Genomic DNA, 13,634 nt, shown 5'->3' with positions numbered 1-13,634 from the left:
AAGATATATTGGAATTGGAAAAGGTACAGAGAAGGGCAACAAAAATCATTAGGGGTATGGAACAGCTTCTATCTGAGTAGAGATGAAAAAGACTGGGACTCTTCAGCTTGGAAAAGAAAGGACTTAAGAGGGCATATGACAGAGGTCTATAAAATGTTGATTGGTGTGGAGAAAATAAATAAGGAAGTGTTATTTATTCCTTCACATAACACAAGAACTAGGGGTCACACAATGAAATTAATAGGCAGCAGGTTTAAAACAAACAAAAGGAAGTACTTATTCACAGAACACTCAGACAACCTGTGGAACTCTTTGCCGGGGATGTTATGAAGGCCAAAATTGTAACAGGGTTCAAAAAAGAACTAGATAAGTTCATGGAGGATAGGTCCATCGATGGCTATTAGCCAGGATGAACAGGCATGCAACACCATGCTCTGCGTATCCCTAGCCTCTGTTTGACAAAAGCTGGGAGTGGACAACAGGGGAAGGATCACTCAATGATTGCCTGTTCTGTTCATTCCCTCTGAAGCAACTTCCATTGTCGGAAGAGAGGATACCGGTCTAGATGGACCATTGGTCTGACCCAGTATCGCCAGTCTTATGTTCTTAACTGTATATGATGGAGACTTTTGGGAATAGTAGAAAAGCCTACAAGCCAGTTTAACTATTTACATCAATAGCACTTTGTGTTAACAGATTGTTTTACTATTTAACAGTCAGATTAAATCTCTCCAACTATATAATCATAAGCATACTTTTGTTTATAAGCATTGCATTCACAAATCTCTTTATGCTGAAACTTCTATTTTATGCAGAGAAAGGTTTCCCTCATGTGGTAATGTTTATCAGATTGAAAAGGAACACTACATTTTGTCTCTTGCTAAATCTTCCATTGTTCAGAAACTTGTGTATTCATTTTACAAAAGCATCACTGCTCAGCTGCTATTTTTTGTATCTTCTATTCATAAGAATTTTAAAATTCTACAGTGCATATTTTAAAAATATTGTAGCGATAACTGCCACCTTAACAGAAATAATTGTTTAAGAAGAAGAAAAGCAAAGTATTTCATTCCAAACCCAGTTAGAATTTAACAGACCTTAATCCAGACAAAATTCAAGGTTTACAAAACAGCCTTGCCTTAATTTCCAGTGAAAGGTTAATATCATCAGGATGCCTCAATTACTATACAACTGTTTCTCACATATGGAACTGCATGCACATGTATGTGCCTGTGGTAGTGCATATAATTACAGTACTGGGGCATAAAAATAACTGGCTGTGAAAGTTCATATTAGTATTTATGGTAAAGCAAAAGGTTTGATTCAAGTCTGACAGATTAGTTACTGATCGTAATGAGGCCAGGTAGTTTCTAGGTTTGGCCTCTATAATTGCCATATTGAAGGCTAATCAGTGGAAGCTGACACCTTAATGTGGAAAAGTCTGTGATATTCTCCTGATCAGCATATATATGATGGCATTATTCTTAAATTCCAAAGGACACATTAAAACCAATACATTAGTAGTCACAGCTTTCAAATTTTGGTTGATCAATGAATCTCTGTAGTATGCTCAATATTTTAAAATAGTGAATTTGTTCCTGGACAAAGTGAAATAATTTGGATTTATTTCTGGGGCAAGGGGAAACTAATATCTTTTGATCCGTTATAAGCAAACACTCTATGTTTGACAAATACTATTTCTATGGTTATGGATGCTTCATAAACACCACCATTCAAATTCCTTAGTAACTCTGTATTCAGATCTCAATATGGGTTGCTTAAATAATAAGGCTTTCCTTTTTGGGGTACATTTGTCTGTCTCTTCATATCCATAGCTGCTGGGGTTCAGTAGCATATCTCATCTCAAGTTTTAAAATTCACAATCAGCTAAATCCTAAATGGGGAACTTCATATAAATTTTTCTGCTTCATTATTCTCCAGTTCTGGTAAAGAAATGTTCAAATGTGTAAAAATGTAAGTTAGTAACTAGAAGATTCCTAGTAGTGTGGTAATGCCTCAGAACTGCCCAGTTTGGAAATTAAGGGTGACGTCTCTATATATTCCAAGAAGAAGTGCCTCGGCGCTTATAGTTTTATTTGCGTAATTGCATAAGTAGTTATTTTCTATTGGAGGAAAATGCAATGCAATCCACTGCATGGCTTTACAGTCATGCTCTCCATCAACATGTAAAATAATTAAATTATGTGACTTTTCTTGGAACATCTCCAGGTTGCCACCTTGGAAAGAATTACTAATAAGATTCAGGGCATGTGTATACCATTCTTGGATTTATTTTCACCATCTATTAAAATTTACTGGAGACATAAATTGTTTTTTTCTATATATCATGAAAGACTTCACAAAACAATTGATATTATTATAATTGTACAAGTATTGCTTTCTAGTGACTGCTAGTGGTGGTAAGAAAGAATGAAAAGGAGATGGATGGTGACCTCGAATAAAGCTTTATATCAACAAAAAATAGAAGATGATAGAAGAGCAAGGATCTTAGCTTCTTCACCTGTCTCCCAGGAGAGACAACTAAAATTAAGAGAAGTTCTTAAATTATACAGTACATGATGATAGTTTAACATAAAAATAAAAGATGAAAGTGTCATCAATGCAAATCTCTCATCCAATAACACTCTTGGGAGCAAAAGACCTCTCCCAAGTCTCAATCTTGGATCTTCTGCCTGGAAGCAAGATAAACCCAAGGCACAGAAAGAGTTTAATTTAGACAGTAGATGTTAGTGAGCTATCAGAACAATAAAAGAAACTGTAGAATAAAAATGAATCAATTATTTAATTTTGGGGAATGAATTTTTTCCTCATTTTAAAATTAATTCACAAAGAATAATTCAACCATGTCTCTTTCAAGAGACATACAAGTCAGTATTTTTTCTAGATTAATTTGTATAATTTCATAACAATTCACAAATAAAATCACTATACAAATTTCAACACAGTATCTTAGAATGTTTTGGTCCAACGTGTTAAGTTTTGTAGTCCTGTGCGATTTAATCAAATGTATACAATAATATTAAAAAAAAAAATCTAAGTTACTGGTTTTCCCTTGTGTGATACATTGTCTAAGAAAGGCATGAAATACACTGAGATTTCAAGTTGCCCACCTTGCTTGATCCATTGCAAAGGATCTGTTGCTTCATTGAGTATTCAGTCCCTTACTCGATAGGAAAGCTTTCTGGTTTGGTTTACGCTGTAAGAAATTTTGGAGTATATCCATCCCATCCAAAGATCCTCCAGGTTTCAGGATAAGGTTTCTGTATTTCATTCCAGCCTGACAGAAAAAGTAAATCAGAATGTTAATATTTAATGTTTGTGAAATTCTCTAAATCAATAACAAATAAAGGAAAGACAGCTTGCTGATCATGGTAGGAACTGCCTCTCTCCTTATTCTCCCTTAATACTAAGGGCCAAAGCCTGGGGTGTATCCTAGAGACAACTAAGGCTATGTGGCCAGAGTGGGCTCAAGTCTGCAGGGGCCTCCATCAATTCCTGAAGAAAAAACCTCTCTCGTGTGTTCTTATAGCATTTATGTAGTCACAATCCTTTCATTTGCCCATGTTCTGTAAGATGTTCACCAAGAGACACCATGCATACAGTGCTTTGCTAAAATCCGGGGTGGATGGGTTATCTTAGAAGACTGCCACACACGCCAAGGGAACCTTAAGTCCACACTCCCCTAATTCAAAATCCTTGGCTATCAGCTCCAAACTGAAGGAATCCCTAACTGCAGTATTGGGGGATAATAAGCAGCTGAATTATCCTAAATCATTATCAGAACACAAACACATAGACCTTAATATTATTTTTAAACATGTTAGGTAACAAAGAGCTATTCCCTGCCGAAACCCAAGTTCAGGGGGCTTTTCCACAAGAGTCTGTTGCCTAAAGCACATGGATTTGTTAGAGCACCAACAACATCACAAGTGATGTTAAGAGTATTGTTATTTTAACAGACAGTTGAAATATGATGCTAGAATAGTAATTAAGGACTTCTCTTTCTAATTTTAAAAAACATTAAATTCTTTTACATTTATTCATATGGAATTAGTAATTTAATGAAAATATCTCACACTACTGAGCTGATAGGGTTTTATGTTTTCAGGTACCTTGTTTCTATTATAGTACCTATTATCCCATCTCATAGAAGTGTAAGGTGTGAGAGGAATATTTGGATGCAACAACAGCCAAGTACCAACACTGCTTCTGTTTAAGTGGACACTTTTAACAGAATTAGCCAGTAACTCCTGAAGCAATAATTAGTTATCAGAACTATCTGAACAAGAAAGGCAAGAGGCATGTTACAACATCTGAAGTAATCTTCAGTACTAGTTCCCATTCATAGTTAGTTAAAGAATCTTCCTATAGCATTTTGGGCCCCTGAGATATGAATGCCAATGGGAAGATGTTTCTCTGCACGCAGGGTTCCTAGATCTATTTGGCTTCCTGACTGAAGAAGAATTAGGATAAGCTGCTTCCTTGTTTGTCGTAGATAATACATCACTAATAGGTTGTCTGTTAAGACTATACAACTTCTTGATAGCTGTGCTGAAGGACTAAGTGAAGGTCCTGTTTATTGGTTGAATTCTAAGGTTTGATCATCTTTTTGGAAACTCTACAGGCCTCTATGCTGTTATTTCATCCCTTAGCTTCATTTCCCACCATACAGTCTCTAACACATTGAAAAACCTGGCTGTAGTAGTTGGACTACTATGGTTAATACTGCTGTTTCTTTACTATCTTTCAAGCCCATTCCCTGAGAAAAGCTTGAGTAAATGGTCTTTCTACAGGGATTCCAAGATAGATTGGGGCAGCAGGAGAAAATAATTATTTCTAAACCTCTCATGGTTTGACTCAGAGCAGCCATGACTGCCCTTAATTGTGGATTTAGGCATATGATCTAGATATGTCTAGAAGCTCCTGCATGGCTTTTCCTCCATGCAGCAGAACCATAGCAATTCTGCTGTGTTTTGGGCCTTCTATTCCAATGGAGGGAAAAGAGGGGAAGAATTTTTTCCTCTGAATCTTTAACATCTCTCTTTAAAAACTCTAGGAAACGTATTGAGGCTACCTTGACTTACCAGGTGCACTGTCTGGATAACTTATTGAAGAGCGAACATACTGAAGTGTTGCTTATATTTTACTGCTTGAGTTAGTCTCCGGAAGTCTAATACAGAATCAAGCCTTTGTTCTTTGGAGAGTAAAGAGTAATTTGGAAAAAAAAAATGTGTGGTATCAGTGGTAAAAATCTTTTACTACATCATATAGGTAATCACATCTCCCAGTTCTTGAGAGAGTAGAGATTCCTCAATAAAATCTGTAGGGATTGAGGAGTCTGACAATAATAAAGCTATAGAGTTCAGAAGATTATGAATGATCATTAAAAATACGGTTTCTAACACTCAAGTTGTTAATGTGATAGCTGCTTATGCAGGAAGTGAAACCTCAGTTTCATTCTGACAGGAAGAGGTAAGCTGAGGTTCTAAAAACCCCAGTCTTGTGATATGCTAGTAACTGCCTTCCTTTCATGAATTTCTGAAATTGAAATTATTTGAGGTCTTATTTGAAATTGCTGCTGTAGTAAGAAACCTAATTGGGTATCTGGGGATGGCAGTTTTTGTTTGAAATAAGAAAAGATTTTAGCTTACTAGAGTATCTGATATTTGTTTACGGAGGATTGTTGGTCCCATCAGGGAAACTCTATTATGCCTCTAAAGAATGCAGCCAGAAAGGACAACCGGTTAAACAGATCTGATTTGGAGGTGAGGTTACTTTTTTTTTTTTTCCACTTAAAGCCTTCACCAAGTAGCTCTCACATAGTAGATCCCTCTTAAAAAGTTATATGAGCAGCTGAACAAACATAAAATGTCACAGACTGCAGTGAAATAACTACTTTTCTCCTCTTCTTCATAAAGAGAGTTTCCAGAAGGCCTCACGCTAAAGAAAGGCACCAAGAATCTATGTAGCTGAAGCACAGTGAATATCCATTTGGTAGTGGTACGATAATTGAAAAGACAAATTATTTTTAAGCCTCTCATATAAAGAGAAAAAAGTCCAGAAAAAAACCCCTAAATAAAACTCAGAATACAAGATACTTTAATGCATTGGGAGAAACAAAAGTCACAGAGCAATTTGGAGAAATTTTGAATAGTCAAAACTCTGAGCCATCTTTCAGAGACACTTAGAAAATGGATTGTGCCTATGCAAAGAGAGAGCACACGGAACAGAAAAGGGAAGACCTAAGGGGCTAGATCCATAAATAAGATTTAGATTCAGCATTGCAATACGTAACTATTAGGTGCCCCACGGTCTAGTGGAATCCACAGCACTGAGTTAGGTGCCCAGGATCCCTATACAATGCATGGGGAGAATCAGGTGCCTACAAATGGGATTAACAAAAGCCAGCATGTTGAACAGGGAGCTAATTAATGTACCCACAAGGAGAGGGGTGAAGCCTAAGCCCCACTTCTCAAAGGGAGTTAGGCACCTAACTCCAGGCCAGAGGCAGGTGCTTCCCTCCTCTCAGCATTCACAGCCACAAACCCTCTCCTGGAGTTAGGCATTGAAACCCTTTCTTGTAAAAAAGGGGGCTGGTGGTAAAGCCCTTATAACTTTAGTTCTGTGGAACAGGGACTTGAATCTCCACATCCCATATTAGTGACCTAACCACTGGGCTACAGAATCATTCTCACTCTCCGTCTCTGGCCTGCTGACTATTTATATGCAAAAAATGGAAGAGCTTCACCAGGAGAGATCGAGACCTACCTCAGAGGTCAGTGGTCAGAGGATTCACCTGAGAAGTGGAAGCCCTGGGTTCAAATCTCTGCCCCCATCAAGCAAAGGGGGAGGATTTGAACTTGGGCCTTCCACACCGTGAAGCAGAGGGGTGTATACCCAGCGACAGAAATGTAGGCACCTAGGGGGCTTTACCAGTGGCAACTTAGGCATCTGCAGGATTAGGCGGCAGCCGAACAAGGATTCTGAGAATCTAAATTTTGAATTTAGGCATATAAATGGCAGTTGTCCACTTTGTGAATAATCCCTCTATGGATTTAGCTCAAGGTCACAGAGGAAGTCTGTGTAAGAACAGGAAATTACACACAGGTCTCTCAAGTCCCAGGCTAGCACCTTAACCACTAGAACAGCCATCTTTCCTTTGTGCTGTGAAAAGAAGAGGTCAAGGCCTACAAAGAAGTAAAATAGCAGCTCTAGAACGAACCAATAATTTAAGATTCAAAGCCTTTTGAGGGAATGTATTTTTAAACCTGTGAAAACCAAACAAACAAAGAAACCAAAACACAAAATGCTTCAACTGATCTGACAGAGTAGTAAATTATACTGTGCTGCAAAAGGGGAGGCCCAAAATAGATTTAGATTTCCATACTCTGAATGGTAATTGCATAACAAAACACATAGGTGAGTTGCTATTAATGGAAAGATGGCACTAGTGTCATAAACTTTTACGGCAGCAGACCATGCATAATCTTTTACCACGAGGAAGTGTGCTCTCCCATACTGTGCAGTGTAAAATAAAGGGGAAAGTGGAAATCATCTCCTAACAAACCACAGGAGCCATATATCTTATACAAGTTTTACATATTTAACTTTATAGCCAAGAATTGTGTAAAACACAAATGCCCTTAAAATACAGATTTTCTACTATAAAATTAAACCATTTATAAACTTTTTTATTGATGTAGTGGATTTGATACTGTGACCGGGCAAGGCCAGATGGCTATAGAAAAGTAGTGGGAGATAGATATATTAGCTCCAGGCTAAACAAATCCTTGGTACCAGGATAAGTGAAATGGCAGCTGCTCCAGGTCAATTAAGACACCTGGGGCCAATTAAGAACTTTCCAGAAGGCAGGGAGAATGCTAGGTTGATTGGGACACCTGAAGCCAATGAGGGGCTGGCTGAAACTAGTTACAAGCCTCCCAGTTAGTTAGGTGGGCGCGCATGTCAGGAGCTGTAGGAGGAAGTTGTGCTGTTGGAGAGGCTGAGTAGTACACACCATATCAGCACAAGGAAGGAGGCCCTGAGGTAAGGGTAAAGTGGAGCTTGATGAAATGAGGGCTGCTGTGGGGGAAGTAGCCCAGGAAATTATACATGTCATGTTTCTAAAAGGTCAGCTACCATAGCTGAGACTATTAGGGTCCCTGGGCTGGAGCCCGGAGTAGAGGGTGGGCCTGGGCTCCCCCCTCCGCTTTGCCCCCTCATTAATCACTGAGACTGGGAGACAACAGAGACTGCAAGGAAGGATAACTCCTCCTCACCTCCCTCTCTGGCTTATGATGAAAATGGCTCAGTAGACTGTGACCCTTGTCTCTAGAGAGAGAAGGGTTACGTGGAGGGTCACAGTGAGCCTCTGAGGCTAGCGAAATCCACCAGGAAACGCGGGACCCACGGAGGCAAGGACAGAGCTTTGTGACAATACTTACCATAAGAAAGGCCTAAAATGTTAAAACCTACTGATTGCTGATTATAATCTAGTTTTGGAGCTTATACAATAGCTAATTCTGAAATTTAAAAAATTCACTACTGGTATATACTAAAAAGCTAGTTCCTATCTTACCTTTGGATTCATTATTCCTTCTTGTTTAAAGCAGCTATAAAAAATATCCATGGAAAAAACTTCACTCCACAAATATCCATAGTACTGGCCATCATATCCACCTGCCAAATGTCCAAAAGTAGCTGGCATGTTTGTTCCTTAAAAAGCAGATTAAAAAATGGTTACTAACTTTTCCATAACTGTTGTTCTTTGAGATGTTGCTCATGTCGATTCCATTTTAGATGTGTGCATGCCACACGCACTGTTGCTGGAGATTTTTCTCTTAGTGGTATCCATCAGGCTGGCTCTAGTGCCCCCTAGAGCTGCATGCTCATGCACTGGTATAAGGGGCGCAGCCATACATGCACCCTCTCAGTTCTTTCTTACCATTAACTCCGACAGAGGGGTAGGTTATGGAATGGACATGAGCAACGCATCTCAAAGGACAATAGTTACGGAAAGGTTAGTAACTGTTTTTTCTTTGATTGATCGCTCATGTCCATTCCATGGTAGGTGACCCACAAGCAGTACATTCGGAGATGGGCTCTGAGTTCATGGACATGCAGGCAGCAACACCGCTCTCCCGAAACTGGCATCATCCCTGGCCTGTTGTTGTGATGCGATAGCAAAATGTGAAGGTATGTACTGATGATCAGGTTGCACCCCTACAGATGTCCTGGATTGGGACTTGTGGAAGGAACACTGCCCTGACGAAGCCTGGGCTCTTGTGGAGTGAGCAGTTAAGATGGCCGAAGGTGGGACATTCGCTTGCTCATAGCAAGCCTGAATACAGGGGGGTTATCCAAGATGAGATCCTTTGGGCTGACACAGGTAGCCCTCTCATCCTTTCCGCTATTACTACAAAGAGTTATGTGGATTTCCGGAAGGGTTTAGTCCTCTCCGTATAGAAGGCAAGGGGAAACATAACGTTCAGTGAGTGAAGCCACCATTCCTCAGAGCTCTTGTGAGGTTTTGGGAAGAAGACTGGCAGGAAAATGGCCTGGTTGTTATGGAATTGTGACACCACCTTTGGCAGGAAGACCGGGTGGGGGCACAGTTGGACTTTGAAAAACACTATGTATGGCAGTTCTGATATAAGGGCCTTGATTTCAGAGACCCTTCTGGCTGAGGTGATCACCACCAAGAAGGCGACCCTACAAGAGAGAAACAGCAGGGGGTATGATGCTAGCGGCTTGAAGGGAGGGATCCATGAGTCTCCACAGAACCAGGTTTAAGTCCCATAGGGGGGGACTGGCTCACAGACCTGAGGTTAGAGCCTCTCCATCCCCTTGAGAAATCATACCATCATCTTGTGGAAGAACACTGATCATTCACCAGTGGGTGGAAGGCTGAGAGATGGCTGCTAAGTATACCTTGATAGACGCAAGGGCCAGGCCCTGCCGCTTTAAGTGGACCAAGTAGGTCAAGATAGACTGAAGGGAAAATTGAGATGGAGAGAGAGTTTGTTGAGGCGCCCATGTTGAGAAGCGTTTTCACTTGGCCAGGTAGCCCTGGTGGATGGCTTTCTGCTACTTAGCAAGACTTGCCAGACCTGTTCCAAGCAATCCTGTTCCTCTGGGTTCATGCGCATCCATGCAGTTAGGTGCAGGGAGGTGAAATTCGGGTGAAGCAACAAGCCATGGTCTTGTGAGATTAGGTCTGGATGGAGTGGGAGCAAGACCGGAAAAGCTACTGATGGATAGAGGAGCCAAACCAGCGTTGGCCAGACCATGCTGGGGCTATCAGAATAACTCTCACCTTGTCTCATTTGACTTTTAGGAGGACACTGTGAACCAGAAGAATCGGGGGTAAGGCATAGAATAGGATATCTGTCCATGGCACCAGGAAAGCATTGGAGAGGGAGCCCAGGCTGTGCCCGTGCAGCGAGCAAAACTGATGGAATTTCCTCTTCTATCTCGTAGCAAACAAGTCCACCTTGGGAGGCCCCCACCTTTGGAAGATGAACCTGGTGACTTCTGGGTGAAGAAACCCCTCACGGTGAGTGGAAAAGGATTTGCTGAGGTGATCCACCAGTACATTCTGGGATCCCAATAGATGTGATGCTTCGAGTTGAATGGTGTGCTTTGCAGAGAAGTCCCATAGACAGATGGCCTCTTGACATAGGGCCGAAGATCGGGCCTCTCCCTACTTGCTGATATAGAACATGGTTGCAGTAGTGTCTGTCAGGGATACTTGTACCACCTCATCTAAGATCTGGGGAAGGAACACTTGGCAAGCTAAGTGTACTACCTTGAGCTCCCTGACGTTTATGGGCAGGGAGAGTTTTTCAGGACTCAGGGCCTCTGGTCGCAAAAAGTTGTTGTGGTGGGCTCCCCACCTTAGGTCTGATGCGTCTGAGATTAAAGCTACTGACAGCTGAGGAGTAACAAAGGGAACCCTCATCATTAAACAATCTTGGGTCTTTCCACCATTTCAGGGAGGCGAGGACTAGGGGAGGAACTGTGAGCACAGAGTCCACGTGGTGTCTGCTTAGGGAATATACTGGTGCAAGCCACATCTGGAGGGACCTGAGGCACAGTTTTGCGTGTTGAACCATGTAAGTACACACCGCCATGTGCCCCAGTAGCTTGAGGCAAACCTGACTTGTCATAATTGGGTGGACCACGATATTGGATATCAGGTCCGACATAGTCCGGAATCAGGCCTCTGGTAGGAAGGCTCTGGCTTGGGTCAAGTTGAGCACCACCCCAATAAATTTTATACTCTGGGACAAGAGTTTACTTCTGTTCGTTTATCAGCAAGCCCAGTATTCAGAAGATGGCTTGGACCACGCTGATGCTTTTCTGAACTTGAGTCCATGACCAACCTTTGATCAGCCAGTTGTTGGAGATATGGGTAGACCTAGATGCCTCGCCATCTGAGGAAGGCTGATATTACTGCCATACACTTTGTGAAAACCAGGGGCTGCCGACAGGCTGAAGGGAAGTGTGGTGAATTGGTAGTGGCGCTGACCCATGACAAACCTGAGAAATCTTCTGTGGCCATGGAAGATAGAAATGTGAAAGTATGCGCCCTTTAAGTTGAGGGTGGCGTACCAGTCTCGGCTAAGGAGACCATGCGGAACCTCAGTTTCTTGAGATATCTGAGGAGGCGACACAGGTCCAGAATGGGCTGGAGGCCCCCTTTGGAATTAGGAAATATCATGAGTAAAACCCCTTTCCTCCCTAGTCTTTTGGAACCTCCTCCACAGACCCCATTTGTAGAAGAGATTGCACCCCCTGGACGAGGAGTTGCTTGTGAGAAGGGTCCCTGAAGAGAGGTGGGAGGAAGGGGTGGATAAAATTGAAGGATATAGCCTACTGTCACTGTACTTAGAACTGAACAGTCCAATGTTATCTATGACCATGCTGGGCTGAAATGGGACAGACAGTCCAAAAATAAAAGGGGAGACGGATCTGAAGCAGCGACTGGTGGTAATGCCCTCAGGTGCACCTTCAAAAGGCCCTGATGTACCTCTGAGACCCCAGCTGGGAGGTTAAAGTGGAGGAGAGTGATTGGCACCACTTAACCTCTCCCTTTTCTTTTGTAGGGCTCTTGTCTTGGAGGCACCAAGAAATGAGGAGGCTGCTGGGGCCTGAAGTGCTTCCTGGAAACCAACGGACCATAAAGGCCTACGGATTGTAGGATGGCCCTTGAGTCCTTCTGGCTGTGAAGTCAGTGTCTGTCTGCTCCAAGAAGAGAGAGAAGCCTTCGAAGGGGAAGTCCTGGATAGACTGTTGGACCATGTGAGGAAGCTCCGAGAACTGGAGCCAAGAACACCTACCTCATGGTGACAGCGGAGGCCATTGTCCTAGCTGCCGAGTTGGCTGCATCCAAAGCTGCCTGGAGAGAGGTCCTGGCCCCATTCTTACCCTCTTCCAAAAGGGCAATGAACTCCTGCCTTGAATCTTGGGACAGAAAGTTTTTAAATTTAGCCAGGGAGTACCACAGATTATAAATCATCTCTCTTCAGTAAAACTTGCTGGTTAGAGATACGTAGTTGAAGGCTACCCTTTAAATAAACTTTTCTGAAAAAGTCCAGTTTCTTGGCGTCTTTTTGTTTACGGGTAGTGCTCAACTGTCCTTGCCTGTCCTCCTTGTTTGCTCCAGACATAACCAGGGACCCTAGAGGAGGGTGCGAGTACAAGTATTTGAACCCACTCGCTGACACGTAATACTTCTTCTCTGCCCTCTTTGAGATGGGGGGCAAAGAAGAAGGAGTTTGCCACAGGACCTTGATCGGTCTTTTCACAGCCTCATTGATGGGTAAGGCCACCTTGGAGGGAGCTGCTGCAGCCAGGATATCAAAGGAGCTGTGTGATGTCTCTTTAAGGTCCTCAATTTCCAGACCCAGCTTCGCTGCTGCCCGCTTCAGGAGGTCCTGATCGGCCCTGAAATTGTCCTGGAGAGGAGGAGGAAGTTTGCACCAGAGGAGGGGATACCTCTTCTTCTTTAGTCTCAATGACATCCACCAGTCATCTCCTGAACATTGTTACAAGGGTCCATACAGAGTTGGGGGCCAGTCTCAAGTGCCAGCAGTCCACCTCTTGGAAACCACCGAGTAGAAACTATGGGAGTGAGGCCCCAGTGCCTGAGGGGAATCTCCTAGGGGTTCCAGTACGGCCACTACATTGGTCAATGACCTGCTGGCCAGGTGCTGGCAGGAAGACTGGTACCAAAGTCCAGTGGCGCATAGGCTGGGTACCAGTGGTGAGCCTTAGGTTGCACATACGGTTTTCCTTGGAATTAAGAGGAGGAGTCCGCTCTTGGAGCAGGACCTGATTCTGCCACCATGTGGTGCTGGAGGTCCAGGGACCAGCAGCGGATCATAAATGGTTAGGACACTGGGATCAGGGTCAGCTTGCCACTAGAGTGCGCCAGGAAGGAGCTCCTTGTTCCTTCCTGCTTCTGGACATCGGAGCTGGAGTGTGTCCCAATGGAGTTAAGGCAACTGGGAGAGAAAGTAGCCCCCTCGCCACTTGGAAAGCTTCCGGGGTTGACAGAACAGTCAGACTGCTAGTGCCACGGTGGCTTCCGGGTGTCGTTGGAGGGTCCT

At 42.7% G+C, this 13,634-nt stretch overlaps 1 protein-coding gene and 1 long non-coding RNA gene across 8 annotated transcripts in view; one reads left to right on the top strand and one right to left on the bottom strand.

Annotated features, from left to right (window-relative positions):
* Nucleotides 1-12,614, top strand: part of LOC119855739 — a 57,901-nt gene extending 45,287 nt beyond the window's left edge. For 3 of the 6 annotated variants that reach the window (XR_006281232.1, XR_006281230.1, XR_006281231.1), the window contains exons 2-4: nt 9,092-10,576; nt 11,016-11,135; nt 12,129-12,614. This is a non-coding gene — a long non-coding RNA (uncharacterized LOC119855739). Of the gene's footprint in view, nt 1-8,731; nt 10,577-11,015; nt 11,136-12,128 lie in introns of those variants that run through there. The other 3 variants (XR_005293009.2, XR_006281229.1, XR_006281228.1) reach the window with 3 other exon arrangements.
* Nucleotides 2,271-13,634, bottom strand: part of NLN (neurolysin) — a 65,913-nt gene continuing 54,549 nt past the window's right edge. For both annotated transcript variants that reach the window (XM_038402373.2, XM_038402379.2), the window contains exons 12-14: nt 8,600-8,736; nt 3,132-3,298; nt 2,271-2,693 (exon numbers count right to left, since the gene is read on the bottom strand). In XM_038402373.2, coding sequence (XP_038258301.1) covers nt 3,164-3,298; nt 8,600-8,736 — 272 coding nt within the window. In that variant the 3' untranslated portion in view covers nt 2,271-2,693; nt 3,132-3,163. The remainder of the gene's footprint in view (nt 2,694-3,131; nt 3,299-8,599; nt 8,737-13,634) is intronic.

Source organism: Dermochelys coriacea, chromosome 5 (assembly GCF_009764565.3).
Source record: "Dermochelys coriacea isolate rDerCor1 chromosome 5, rDerCor1.pri.v4, whole genome shotgun sequence".
Classification (NCBI taxonomy): domain Eukaryota; kingdom Metazoa; phylum Chordata; order Testudines; family Dermochelyidae; genus Dermochelys; species Dermochelys coriacea.
The sequence above is the reverse complement of the archived record's forward strand: the minus strand, read 5'-3'. Positions and strand labels throughout refer to the sequence as shown.